Here is a 12957-nt window from a genome sequence, read left to right as displayed (position 1 = left end):
TCAATAAATCCATCTACCATTTTGCATGGCATTCAATTTCTAAAGCTTTGAAACCATCTTCCATTTATTTTTTACTTTTTTTAGTTTTTTTTCAAAACCGATTCAGGGGGCGGTTTAGAGCTCCTCCACCCCCTAAACCGGTCAGACCCCCAATACACCCACTTTTGGGGCATATCGGAGAGGTCCCAAAACAATACGTATCGATACTTTGAACCTTGGGTGGTTTGATTTCGAACTAGAAAGAACCAAAAGAAAAAGAAAATAGGGCCAATCCGTGTCGATTTCATTTGACAAAGCCCATGCATAAGAATAGATAAACTAGAAGAGGGAAAATCCATTTTCCTTAGCCACCATCATGTCCAGAAACGGCTTATAGCTACAATTACAAATGCTAGAACAGTCAGAGAGCTGCTGTAAAGATTTACACTTGATTATGAGCTACTACATTTACCTCCAAACCCTGGCCATATCTATATCTATATATTATATATTTATATATTATATGGAAATAAATCTCCTACCCATTTCCACGTACAGTAAAACCCAAATTAACACAGGGCAGAGTTGGAATTTGCAGCGCCATTCACGAGCAGTTTGTGTCGTAAGTAGCCAATCCCTGCAACTCTGGGCCTTCCAGTCGAGGATTGTTCTCGAAGCTAAAACATTGAAGGAAACACAATTATAATGGTACTGAGACACTGAATGTTCAGATGAATAATCATAGTGAGAATAGAGAATACCACTGAGACTAAACCTTAAGGCTAGAAATTTTGTATGCAGCAGAGTGGGCAGTCAAGAAACATGTCCCAAAAATGAGTAAAGAAGAAACTCGAATATTGGCATGGATGAGTGGGAAAACAAGAAGAGATAAGATTTTAAAAAATGATCATATTTATTTATTAAAAAAGCAATCATATTTTTAAGAACCTAGGAATAGCCCCATTAGGCGATAAGTTGAGGAAAAGTAGAATAAGATGGTTTGATCATGTGCAAAGAAGACTATTTACAACACTGATGAGAAGTATTCCATTGCAAGTCGAGGGTTCTAGAAGAGCAAAAGGCAAGCCAAGGACATGGGTTGAAGTAGACAGAAATTATTTAAGCACCCACGACTTAAGAATATAATGAAAAGTGTGAAATCGTGGTACAGGATTCATGTAGCCAACCCCATATAGTTGAATATTGTATTAACTATTCAAAGTTTTTATTTTAATATAAAATTTAACTATGAAAGTTTGTTTGCCAAATGTGGCAAGGTTGGGCTAAAATCTTTCCTATGAATAGAGGGTGAGAGAGGAATTCGGAGACTCTGCTTCAGCCCCAAACTAATTTGCCATGTGGAAGATTCCTAGGCATTCATGGAAGCTTGTTAAACAATTTGACTAGCAAACCCACCCCCTACCCTAATCGAGTCAAGTAGAGAGTTTCCCTACACGAAACCACCAATATCTGCCATATAAGACAATAGTCACAATACCATGGCTGATCCAAACTTTCCATCAGATGACAACGTTAGATTGGCTACATGAGTACCCTACAATCGATGTCAGCCACATATCATACCTTGTATTGTAACTTTTCGTGTATATTAGCTGTTTACCAGAACAGGCCAGAGAAAAGGGAAGGATAATGTGGAGATGCACCAGAGCAGCAATTATTTGGACAATCTGGGAAGAAATGAATGTGAGAATATTTAGGAAGCAGGAGAGAAGGAAAGAAGCAATTGTGGAGTGTATTACAGTTAGGATAACTTGGATAAAACCATTGGAAGCCAACCCATCCTTTTCACTAGACAATATCTTGAGAAAGTGATTGCTCATCAAAGAAGATTACGTCTCAGAAACAGTGGGTACCCCCAGAAAAGGGCTTTATGAAACATAACTTTGATGGCAGTAATATGAGAAACCCAAGGCCCTCAGGGGTGGGACGGGTGTTCAGAAATGATGGACACGTGATGGCAATCTTCTTGGGCCAGATTGGAGTAGGGGATTCACTAAAGGGCAGGAATAATTGTAGTCATACAAGCGGTTATGAGAGCATAAGAGCTGCAGATAAAAAGATTAATTATTGAAGGTGGCTTCAAAGTGGTCAATAGTTGGCTGTTGAACAATGAATCAACGTTGTGAGTCTATAGAAATCAAATAAAATAATTAAGGTTGTTGGCAATTGACCAAGGATGTTGAATTTCAAAATAAATGGATTCAGAGATCAGCAAACTGTATGGTTGATGTCTCATCAAAACAAAGGGTGGGTAAAAATTAGTTTCTGGGCATAATTGTAAAATTAATATTATGGAGATGAGGGAGTCAAAAGGCTCTCTCTAAAAGGAGAATGCATACTGTATATATCTGCTGTTTATTAGTAAAATTGGTTGTCTTTTGGCCAAAACAGAAGATTAATTTTGCAAACATTGGAAAGTCTTTTGGCCAAAACTTTTTACATAAACAATGAGCAGAGAGATGAATCTGTAGACTCCTTTAGCCCTTTTGAGCTCTAAACAAATTTACTACATGGAAGATTTATAAGTTGTTTGGGGAAGCTCACTAGAGAACATGAATAGTAAGGCTCATTTTGTAGGGCATGCCTAAGCCTAACCAAGCTAGTTACTGTGAAGTATGGTTATATATATATCTTGGGAAGGGTAGACTGGATACAGACCTAACCTTTCACATTTTTCTTTTGCACAAGTGGCTGCTCTCAAACTCAAACTCATATTCTCGATCTTGTCAGCCAAATATTTTATCATTACACTATGAAATGGCCCCTCCATTCATTTAGCCAATTGAACTGACAGGCTTTTTGATTTTTTTTTTCTGATATCTGGCTTTTTGAAATATTTTATTCTTTAGAATTCTTATACGTTAAGTTTTCTAAAAATTTTTCAAAAGTAGTGCCTCACTTTTAAGCATGTATTGCCTTGTGCCTCACACACCAGGCTCTAAGAACTGAATTTAGTTAAAATTCACTTTTAAAATACTGGTTTTGATGTTTGCTTAAGATGACAAAGATTGCTTTTTCAATGCTTCTTGATACTTTTACCTCAAAACTCTAGCAATCTGTATGTAGTACAATGGGTCCCATCAATCCGGGGTCTTGGGAGGGGTGGACCAGATATGGACCTAACCTTAGGCCTTTTTTACACACAGTGGCTACTCTAAGTCCTAAGACTCTTAACCTTGCATTCTCAATATTGCCATCCCAAGATTTGACCATTACACCAAGCAATGATGTAACAACTGTGCAGAAGACTAACATCAAGAACTCTTCCGGCTAGCATAACTGTTACAATATAGACAATCTACTACCAAGGACCAAGATATTATAACAAAGCATGTATCGGTCCCAAGTCACAACAACAAATTGTCATGAGCAATTAAACTAAATATCCTTTCCAAAAAAGAGATTAAATATAAAAACAACTGACAAATTCTGAAAATTTAAAAAGAAAACAGAAAAATTAGTAGGCTTTTGATTCAACATCTGAATAGGCTATGATATATTCCTATATGGATGCTAATGGTTGCATAAAACATAAATTATTACATTGTCCACAAATGCTGATTCTTTTTCAGGTAGAAGTTTATGAGTTACGTGGTTAGTTACTATGACACATCCACTTGTCCAATCTAATGTAATTAACCTGGACTTTCAAAAGAAGAGAATATAAATTGCTTGGAAATCAAAGTTCAATGCAAATCTAAAACACTGGAACAATCATTAAAAAAATAGAAACCTAAATGTAATGATAGAATTGGAGTGCTAGGATTAAACAAAATAGTACTTCATCTCTTGAGTGCAAAATCAATTGACAAGATACGAAAAGAAATGAACTCTTACTTGTTCAACGGGATGTGCTCAAATGGTCCAGTTGTTGGAATTGTTCCACATAGATTGTTGTTTGAGACATCTCTGAAAACAGAGGGATGTTCTGGTGAATTCTTAATTATATACCCAAAAAAATGTAAGTGTAGTAAGATGAAAGAAAATTGAAAACTAGCACTGTTGCACTTACACAACTTTGAGGCTTGAAATGCTAGCGAGCTCCCTTGGAATTTGCCCAGTCAATTGGTTGTCATTAAGTCGCCTACACAATAAAAGCAAATTAGTGATGGGCAACAAAAGATTTATAAACTGATTTTGAATTTTTCTTATAAAACTCCCTTGTCAAACTGAGTACTGTATTAATTAATAAAGAAAATGGTTCAAAATGCACATGTAAAAGAAGACCAAAAACACGCTAGGAAGGGAGAGCTGGAGAGGTGAAGACTTCAACCATCTCCCAAATTATAAGGGTGATACTGAACCAATTTTTCAAACTCAAAAGTGAAATCCAATTTAGTATAGTCAAAAAGACAAGTCAAGATATCATGTTACTATCACTGTACTCCGATAATACAATTTCCATGTTTTACTTGGTCATGCTTAGCCTAGAGCCCAGTATCACCAAACCAGCCAATCCATGAACTAGCTGACTTGGGATCATTGGAAATCAGGTTATAATCCTTTATTCAGTAAGATAGTTTAGGAATAGAAAGTCTTTGCCTCAATTAACTCACACAGGAATAGAAAACAAGAAGTTTCAAACTTACAAAAATACCAAAGAGTTCAACTTTCCCAACTCAGGAGGAATGACCCCTGAGATATTGTTGTTATACAAGTCCAAGCTGATTAGACTCTTCAAATTGCCAAGCTCAACCGGGATTGTTCCTTGAATGTTGTTTTTGTAAAGCTCTCTGCACCAGTTGTCAAAAATGGGGACAAAGAGAGTTCTAAAGTTAGTACTCAACATATTAAACATTAATAATTACTTACGCTAAAATATCCATTTAAATCAGGAATAAATAAGTACTCAACATCAATAGAAGTGCATATGCAAGACAAAGATAAAGATATGGAAAGATACTAACAGATATTGCAGGTGTTCAAGTTTCCCAAGTTCAGGTACCAGATGGCCAGATAGGTTAGAGTTGCCAAGGTCCCTGCAAAAATATGCCATAACATAGTAAGTTAAAGAAGTAGGATCAAAACTCCTTTCTTGCACACTTCCTTCTTGCTAGTTGCTACTAAAAGCAAAAGTTAAAAACAACCCACAAAAGAAAAATGCTTCTGGAATAACTATGAAGAAAGAGGAAATTTTGATGCTATCTTTTAGTTAACATCTAAGCATCTAAATTAATTCATTTTCCATAACAAACCAAAATTTCCCAAACTCTGCAAATATGAAAACACCCTTTTGGGAAAATATCAAATTTAATTTGCGTTATTTTTTTCACCCAACAAAACTCGAAGAAAATGCTCTGTTGCTCTAGATGGAATGCCAATAGCTTTTCTTTGGCATACATATTTTAGTAGCTCCTTTGCAACAGAAAGCCCTAACCCTCATTTTCTACTCAAAATCCACCCGGGGACACTGTGGTGGGTCACAAAAAGGCATACAAGGGCGTATGTTTAGACCAAGTGAAAACACAATAAAAATGAAAAACATGAAGAATTAAATACCAGAACACGACTTCAGGTGAAGATAAATAAAAAAGAAGAAAGAAACCCATAAGAATCAAATTCCCCATTAAGAATGACTGTCTTGTCTAAGTGAACAACTTGATTAGATCTCAGAATCCCATACCTCCAGCATCCAGACGAAGCTATTGGTTCCTAGCAAAATCAATCATAAAGTACGACCAGAAACTAACATTTAAATAAATACCCTCATAATTATATAATTATTTTCTCAAGTCCCAAGTCTCAACCCCCATCAAGCACATACACAGACGCGAAACCAGAAGCATCTATTAGAACCTAATAGTAATTACTGTAATTGAAGTTTCCATAGGAAACCCTTCATAATCACCAAAAAAAAAGGAAAAGAAAAAAAAAAGAAAATTAGCTCCAAAAGGGGAAGAAAGAACTAATCCAGAAAAGAAAGTGCTCAAAAGTACACAAGTTAACGAGAATCACACCAAGAATCAAATTTTTGAATAGTCAGTATTGAGAACAAAAGCTACAATTTTTCAAACTATTTCAAACAAAAGCCATAACCCAGTAAGCAAAAACCAAAAATAGAGAAAGATAGTGAGGGAGAGAGACTAGTACACTCTAGTGACACGATTATCCTGATTGCAAGTGATGTGAAACCAAGTGCAAGGATTCACAAGCGTCGGATCCCAGCTCTGAAGGACGTTATCGGGGTCGGACAAGCTCCGGCGCAGCGTGTAGAGAGCATCTCCTTCGGAATTTGCAGAAACCAAAGGGATAACAAAGAGGGCTACGACTAGGGTTACGGCAACATCCACGCTACTGAACCGAGCGGATGCAGCCATCTCTTCCTCGCTTCTCAAGACGAAAGGACCCCGGCTTCCCTGCAAGAATTCGTCCTAACAAGGCTTTCACTTGTTCTGGGTTTCTAGGGTTTGGTTTCAAGGACCCCAAGAAATGGAGAGAGACCCGAAAAAGAGAAGAGAGTTGCAGAGGAGGGCGAGATGAGATGAGACGAAAGAGGGTGGAGGATCGGCTTTGGGAATATCAATCAGAGGAAAACATGGGCGATGGGTGAGGAATTCTGCTTTTGTTTTTTCTTTGGTTAAATTAATGGATTAAATTAATTAATGGGAGTAGTGGGTTCTTGGTCTGTCCGTGTGGACCTGCTCAGTGGTGACGGTCCTTTCTTTCCTTTACGTGGGAAAGGGGGTTGGAAGCTTGAAAAGTGGGGTGGGTCTGGTCTGTTCTGTCAAGTGGATGTGAGAATTTTGAAATCAATTGGAAGGAAGATGGATTGATCGTGTTTGAAATTTGGAGGCTAATCTCGGGTGGGTAAAGTTCACTAATCGGGTCAAGGTCAACTAGGAAACTTCTTTACGCAACTCATATGTTTTTGCCACGTGGAAACATCTTTTGACCCTTGAACCAATCCATGTCCTTGCCTCCTTGCTGGTTTGGTTTGTAAGGTGTGGTTGTAAGTCAGATCTAACTTGGTTGTTTTTCACTTTTTTCTTGCTATTGCTACTGCAACTGGCTTTGTATGGATTAAGGAAGGAGATTTGGAGGTTGGGTTGAAACAAGGCCATTTCTTTTGCTTAGACAATGAATGGAGGAAGATTATTGTAGAATTAGATCCATTATATTCCTTTTCCTTAGAATTTATTCATATTCAAGGTTCAAATATTTTCAGGGTCACTGATATTTTAATAATTGATGCAATAGATAATCTCTCAAATTATAAAATCTAAAAAGTTAAAAAAATTAAAATATGTTGATCAACTTAAATTCTCATTACACAAATTTTGCATATCAAGAATATTATACTTTGGATTTATATGAAGGGTATTGACTTCAAAATCAAGGTTTTTAAAATTGGATCGGACAAGGAACCGTTTTGGGTTGGTTTTTGGGTTGAACGATCAGACTATTCAGTTCAAACAGATGGTTCGCTTTGACAATAAAAAACAAAAAATTAAAAAAAAAAGCCAAAAATTATCATCCGAGTCAATGTTTTGACCGCCTGATTTAACAATTCGTTGACCAAATCAACGGTTTTTGGCCAAAAGATGATTTTAAAGTGAAACAAAACCGATCATGTGACCAATTCCTGATTTTTCCAACCTGACCATCTGATTCGATCCGGTTTTAAAAACACTGTTCAAAATATTTAGATGATGGTGTTCTAAAGCTGATTCTATCTCTTTTGCTCAATTCTCATGTTTCTAGGAATAGGATGGATGATAAAGCAGTCCATAAGGTTGGTCATTATGCAAAAACTTGGATTGGGGAAAAAGTTAGGGTGAATGCTCCCCTGAATGGTTATTTATTCATCAAAATATATATGTATATAGTTTTTAAAGATAGTTTAGACCCATTTTATATTTTGTCTTAAATTTTTTATTTAAATTATTTGAACCAAATGGTTGAACCATTGATCAACCAAACGGTTCTCTATTTGGCCCAAGTTTGACAATATTTTACTGAACAATCCAACTACTAGTAAACCCCATTCCCTTGTGTAATTTTACTTTTACATTTTAGCTTTAATTTCCAATGGGTGGATAGCTCATCTGTTTACCACTAACAAAAAAACAAAAGTCCAACTAAGTTGGGGCCATAAAGAGGAAAAAAAATCCCAACGGGCCGGATTTGGACTAATTAGACTAGCTAACCCTTTCCCCTTTTCCATTATATTAAAACAAATCCATAGAAATCAGAAAATACTCCACCCCATGACAAGATGAGTTAGATTGACTTCTTCCAAGGTGAAAAATAATGTGGAAAATAAACTCCAGAAATCATTTGACAAATTACAAAAATTTTTTGATCAGTCAAATCATAGAGGCAAGAAAGTGTAAGACAGCATTCTAAAATAAGTCGAATCTTCCCAATTTTGTGCCAGGGATTTGGAAACAATATGCCATGATAGGTTTGATCATGTCTCAATTAATTTGCATGATGAGAGAAAAATACTTTCCCTTTCTCCTTTGAAAATGCCCATAAAATAGAAGATTGTCTCAAAATAAGTCTCGTAAATATTAGAAAGAAATCAAATAAAATGTAAAGCTGTATAGTCATTGCTTCCTAGCTAAGTCATAACCCTGATTTTTATGAAATTTGTTCTATTATTTAATTCTCAATCTCTAATTCTATCGTTAACTCAATCGAATTAATAGTGTTCACTTTTGAGTATCAAATTCAACTAAGGTCATCTTTCCATATCATGCATATATATCGATATGGTCGATAAGCCTGATATTCATCCTTTGTTTTTATTTTTTTTTTATTTTATAATAATCAGATGGTTGGGGAAGTGGTCTGTGATCTTTTAAATCATTCAAAAGGTCTACATATCAATGTATCCAAACATATTTGGGTACATTGATATAATATGGTACACCACATATTAAATATATTGTATCGATATTTTAATTCTTGCTCTCACGTTATCAAATGTTTCACACCTCTTGTGATTAAGGGGGCATTAGGTATTATATTGTTGTTTTCGTGTTTTAAGAGGTTCAAGAGTATACCAAACTAAATAAGCTTTCTTTTCAGGGGGTCGTTTGGCTGTGTGCATCAGTGCATGGTTTTGTTTTAAAAATAAAAACAAGTGCTACATCAGCAAAATTATATTATTTTTTGTCAACATGGCAGTTGACTTTAGTTTTTAAAAGCCAAGTCATACATATTGTTGTAAAGTACTTCTCTTAGAGTGTGGTGTGTTTTGAAACTAGCAATTCTTGATTCGGAAATTCAAAATATGAATCAACTTTGAACAGAATTACTTCTCAGGTTTTCAATCACGTCATAGTATTGTTTTAACTTTAATTAGTATAGAACACCCCCTAAATCACACAAGTAGCATCTTCTCAAGAGTTGAATTCGAGTTCACATTTCCGTCCCACACCACATCCCGGTCGTGTATTTGGAACATCTCCCGATGACGACATCATTGGTTCTGATATTATTATCGGGAGATATTCTCAATACATGGCTGGGATGTGGTGTACAACTCTAGGAATTCAGCATTTCTTCTACTCTGGTATTGCCATATGAAATGGATGATTAGATAAACTATGCAAGCAAATAAAGTTTTGTCTTATTTTAGCAATGACAATTTGGTCAGAGTTCAAAAGAATTGAATGAATCTTTTCATTTGAAAACAATTGAATCAAATACATATTTATAGTTCACAATGTCGATGATACACCAGCTGGCAATTTGCCTTCTATGTGGGCAAGATTCAAGATTAGTTACAAGATATAACAAATTTATATCAGCTACGCCCCCCCCCCCCCCCCACCCTCAAGTTAGAGCATGGGTAATGCCCAACTTGCCAAGAAGGAAATGGAACTGATCAACCCCTAGGGCTCTAGTTAACATGCTAGTGGGTATGTGACAAAGCTCTATACCCTTTGATTGAACATGCTCGTTTCGTTTCGTGAAATACCGGATTGGTGGCAATGTGAATTGCTACCCGGCTATCACAGAATAGATGGACTGATTGAGAGCAAGGTAGACCAAGGTCACGGAGAACACGTTGTAACCATAAAACTTCATTAGTGGTAAGGGCCATGGTGCATGCATGCGTCCCCTTCCCAATAATCTCTAGACAAGTTTCAGCACCTTTTGATCTCATACACTATGACATATAGGGAGCATATTATGTTCCTTTGATCCCTGGCACCAAGTTCTTTCTCACCAGATTCATTAAACTACCAACCAAATCCATTGAAAAAGAACCTGGGGACAAAGATCAAAAGAACAAAATATGTTCTCCCAGGGACGGAGCCAAGAAATTGTCATAAGGGGGGTCAAAACATAAATGAAGTATGGTTGGACCCATATGGGGGGCCAACCATTGAAATAAAAAATGGAGGGAAGGAAAAATTTACATGAAAAACTCTATTACAATGGGGATTTTCTGAACCATAGGGGGGCCATGGTTCCCCTGGCTCCGCCCCTGTGTTCCCCATATGTCGCAATATATGAGATCAAAAGGTGATAAATCTTGTGTAGAGATTATTGGAAAGGGGATGGGTGCATGTTTCACCCGTTCACATGCATCACAAGCATCATATCCTTTATTTTAGATGAGAAATGTCCATCAAGACAAACGAATAATTGTTAAGCAAAGGCATGGCCAAGGCAATTGTGTCGTAGAAGGTATCCTCCATATAAGTGCAAGAAGACAAGACAAGAAAAGATGTGTGGTGGGGTAGATGCAGGTAGTATATGTCATTGTGTAACTTTCCTTTACTAATCACAATGTGAGAGACTGGAATTATGAGTAGTTGACAATTGTGTAACTAGGTTTCAAGATCACAGATCCTTTATGAGTAATTGACAAAGTAGAACCATTGGATAGATGAATTATATGTTGTTGAATTAAGGGTTCAGGCTGGAATAACAAATCCTTATTGGAGGTCATGTGATTTGATGCTCCACTATCCCAGATCCAAGACACTGAGCATGCAAAAGAATCCTTACTAGCCATGTTAGTTGTACTGGAGGTTGCGGTATTGTTGGTAAACATCCTCAGAAGTTTGGTATGTTGCTCATGAAGGATATCAGGAACTAGTGATGGGATCATACTGTGCATAGTTGGCAGTTACTTGAAGATGGGTGATCTTGTTCTTGTTTGACTTACCTTTTTTCCAACCTTCTGGGTAACCATTGCTTCTTGCAATGGTCACATTTGTATTTTGATTTCTGATTGTTTCAATTTCACAATGGTTGAACAGGAACAGGAGGCATTGAAAGCAGTTGCTTCTGGAGTGAAAGAGCTTTTCTATGCTTTTCTTCCTGAATAACTAAAACATAAGCTTGATTCACACTCGGAAGAGGATTTGAGGCAAGTATGCTTGAGCGAACATTGTTGAAAGTATCATGAAGTCCCTATAGGAATTGATTGAGCTTGTCTCTTTCCCGTTCAACGAGTATTTCTTTGGTACATTCATGAACCGGTGATAGAACTACAAGTTCGTCCCTAAGACCTTTGAGTTTTGTGAATAAAAGGGCACTGAGAGATCCCCCTGATGCAAGAAACACAGGTCTCATTTCAATTCATAAATTTGTGGTGCATCACTTTAAGTGAACCGTTCTTGAGGATTGCACTAGATGTGGTATAACCAATTAACGTGCTACCCAAGCGTGCATGCACTTTGTTGTGATACATGAGAGAAACTCAAAATAAATAAATAATATTAAAAAGGAAAAAAGACACCATCTAGAGTCTAGAATGTTCTAGACGATTGGCAAAGTTAGTCTTTCCAGATCAATGGAGTCATTCTCTAGATATCCCCCAAATAGAAGTCCCAATAGATGTAGATCTAGCAAATTTATGTGCTTAATTCCCATAAATTATCTTGTTTTTTAGAAATTCTATAAATCCACAAATCCCAATTCCAAGGGGAACTGTGCTTTCTCAATGATCATACATTAAGAATCTCTAGTTCATTGTTTTACTCCTGAGTGGCCACCTCAAAGAGTTCATTGTTTTATCAACAAAGGTTGAATTTGTCAACAATGAATATGAATAAGCCTCCAATCTGGAAAATTTCATTCACAAGGTCTATGGACTATCAAGTCAACATGATCATCAAATGGAAGAAAAGCTCAATAAGTTAAGAGTGACAGTAGGATGAGATCCTAGAAATCTGAGTCCGGATCTATTCCTCACATCGACCTCGCAAATACATCCCACCATGTATTAGGAATATCTATCGTATTTATGTCTTATTATTCATGGGAGATGTTCCCAATGCATAGTGCCTGCGACGTCAGTGTGAGGTACACTTTATGAGGAGTAAAACTCAATTAATTATAAAAATCCTTCATCAGATGCAACAACCATAGTGCCCAAATTCAGCCACCCAATCCCATATGGCAATATCCAACTAGATTTGGGACCAAAAAGTCTTCAAGCATTGGATCCGGGAGGAATTTCAGCGACAATACTAGTTGGAAAACTACCACAACTACATATCCTTGTTCTACCACCATCGCCAGTTCAACCCAACACAATTGTCGTTGAAAATGAATCTATAGTCAAACCAAATCAGGTGAAGGAACAATTTCAAGAAATGAGCAAGGAAGAATTGCTCAAATGTTTACAGTTATTTGTTAGAAATGCAGTTAGCAAGGTGAAATCAAGTCTTTATCAAAAACCTCATTCACTTAGCATAGTGCAAAAATCATTACCCTTAAAGTTATGTGCCATTGTAGTAGAGTTCATCCCAACCGTGTATTGGGACCATCTCCCAATGACAAGTATGAGAGATGTTCCCAATGCATGCTAAGATGTGCTTGTGATAAGTAAATAGTTTGTTGTGGAGATCTTTGAGTGTGATTCTAATTGATTTCAAACCTTAAGGTAAGCTCGATCAGTTATTTTGAACTTGATCTTGATCGATAAAAAGTTCAGTTTGAAAGGTCGTCGGATTGGCTTGATTTACACATACATATATGCATGCATAC

At 36.6% G+C, this 12957-nt stretch overlaps 1 protein-coding gene across 1 annotated transcript; it reads right to left on the bottom strand.

Annotated features, from left to right (window-relative positions):
- Positions 1-316: 316 nt before the first annotated feature.
- On the bottom strand, positions 317-6735 carry LOC104593518 (Leucine-rich repeat (LRR) family protein). Its single transcript, XM_010253399.3, has 6 exons — positions 6091-6735; positions 4908-4979; positions 4590-4733; positions 4013-4084; positions 3838-3909; positions 317-656 (listed from the first exon to the last, which is right to left on the bottom strand). The coding sequence occupies exons 1-6, from the start codon at positions 6315-6317 to the stop codon at positions 584-586; spliced, it is 660 nt and encodes a 219-aa protein (XP_010251701.1). The 5' UTR covers positions 6318-6735; the 3' UTR covers positions 317-583.
- Positions 6736-12957: the final 6222 nt, after the last annotated feature.

Source organism: Nelumbo nucifera, chromosome 7 (assembly GCF_055504915.1).
Source record: "Nelumbo nucifera cultivar China Antique chromosome 7, China Antique-T2T, whole genome shotgun sequence".
NCBI classification, from domain to species: Eukaryota; Viridiplantae; Streptophyta; class Magnoliopsida; order Proteales; family Nelumbonaceae; genus Nelumbo; species Nelumbo nucifera.
Note: the sequence above shows the minus strand (reverse complement) of the source record. Positions and strands in the feature narration are given on the sequence as shown.

What these genes read in the sequence shown, in the direction of transcription:
- LOC104593518 (XM_010253399.3), bottom strand. Translation starts at nt 6,317, where the DNA reads ATGGCTGCATCCGCTCGGTTCAGTAGCGTGGATGTTGCCGTAACCCTA. An exon ending in CTTGAACACCTGCAATATCT is followed by an intron (nt 4,734 to 4,907) that starts GTTAGTATCTTT and finishes CAACTGGTGCAG; the next exon opens with AGAGCTTTACAAAAACAACA. An exon ending in GAGCACATCCCGTTGAACAA is followed by an intron (nt 657 to 3,837) that starts GTAAGAGTTCAT and finishes TCAATGTTTTAG; the next exon opens with CTTCGAGAACAATCCTCGAC.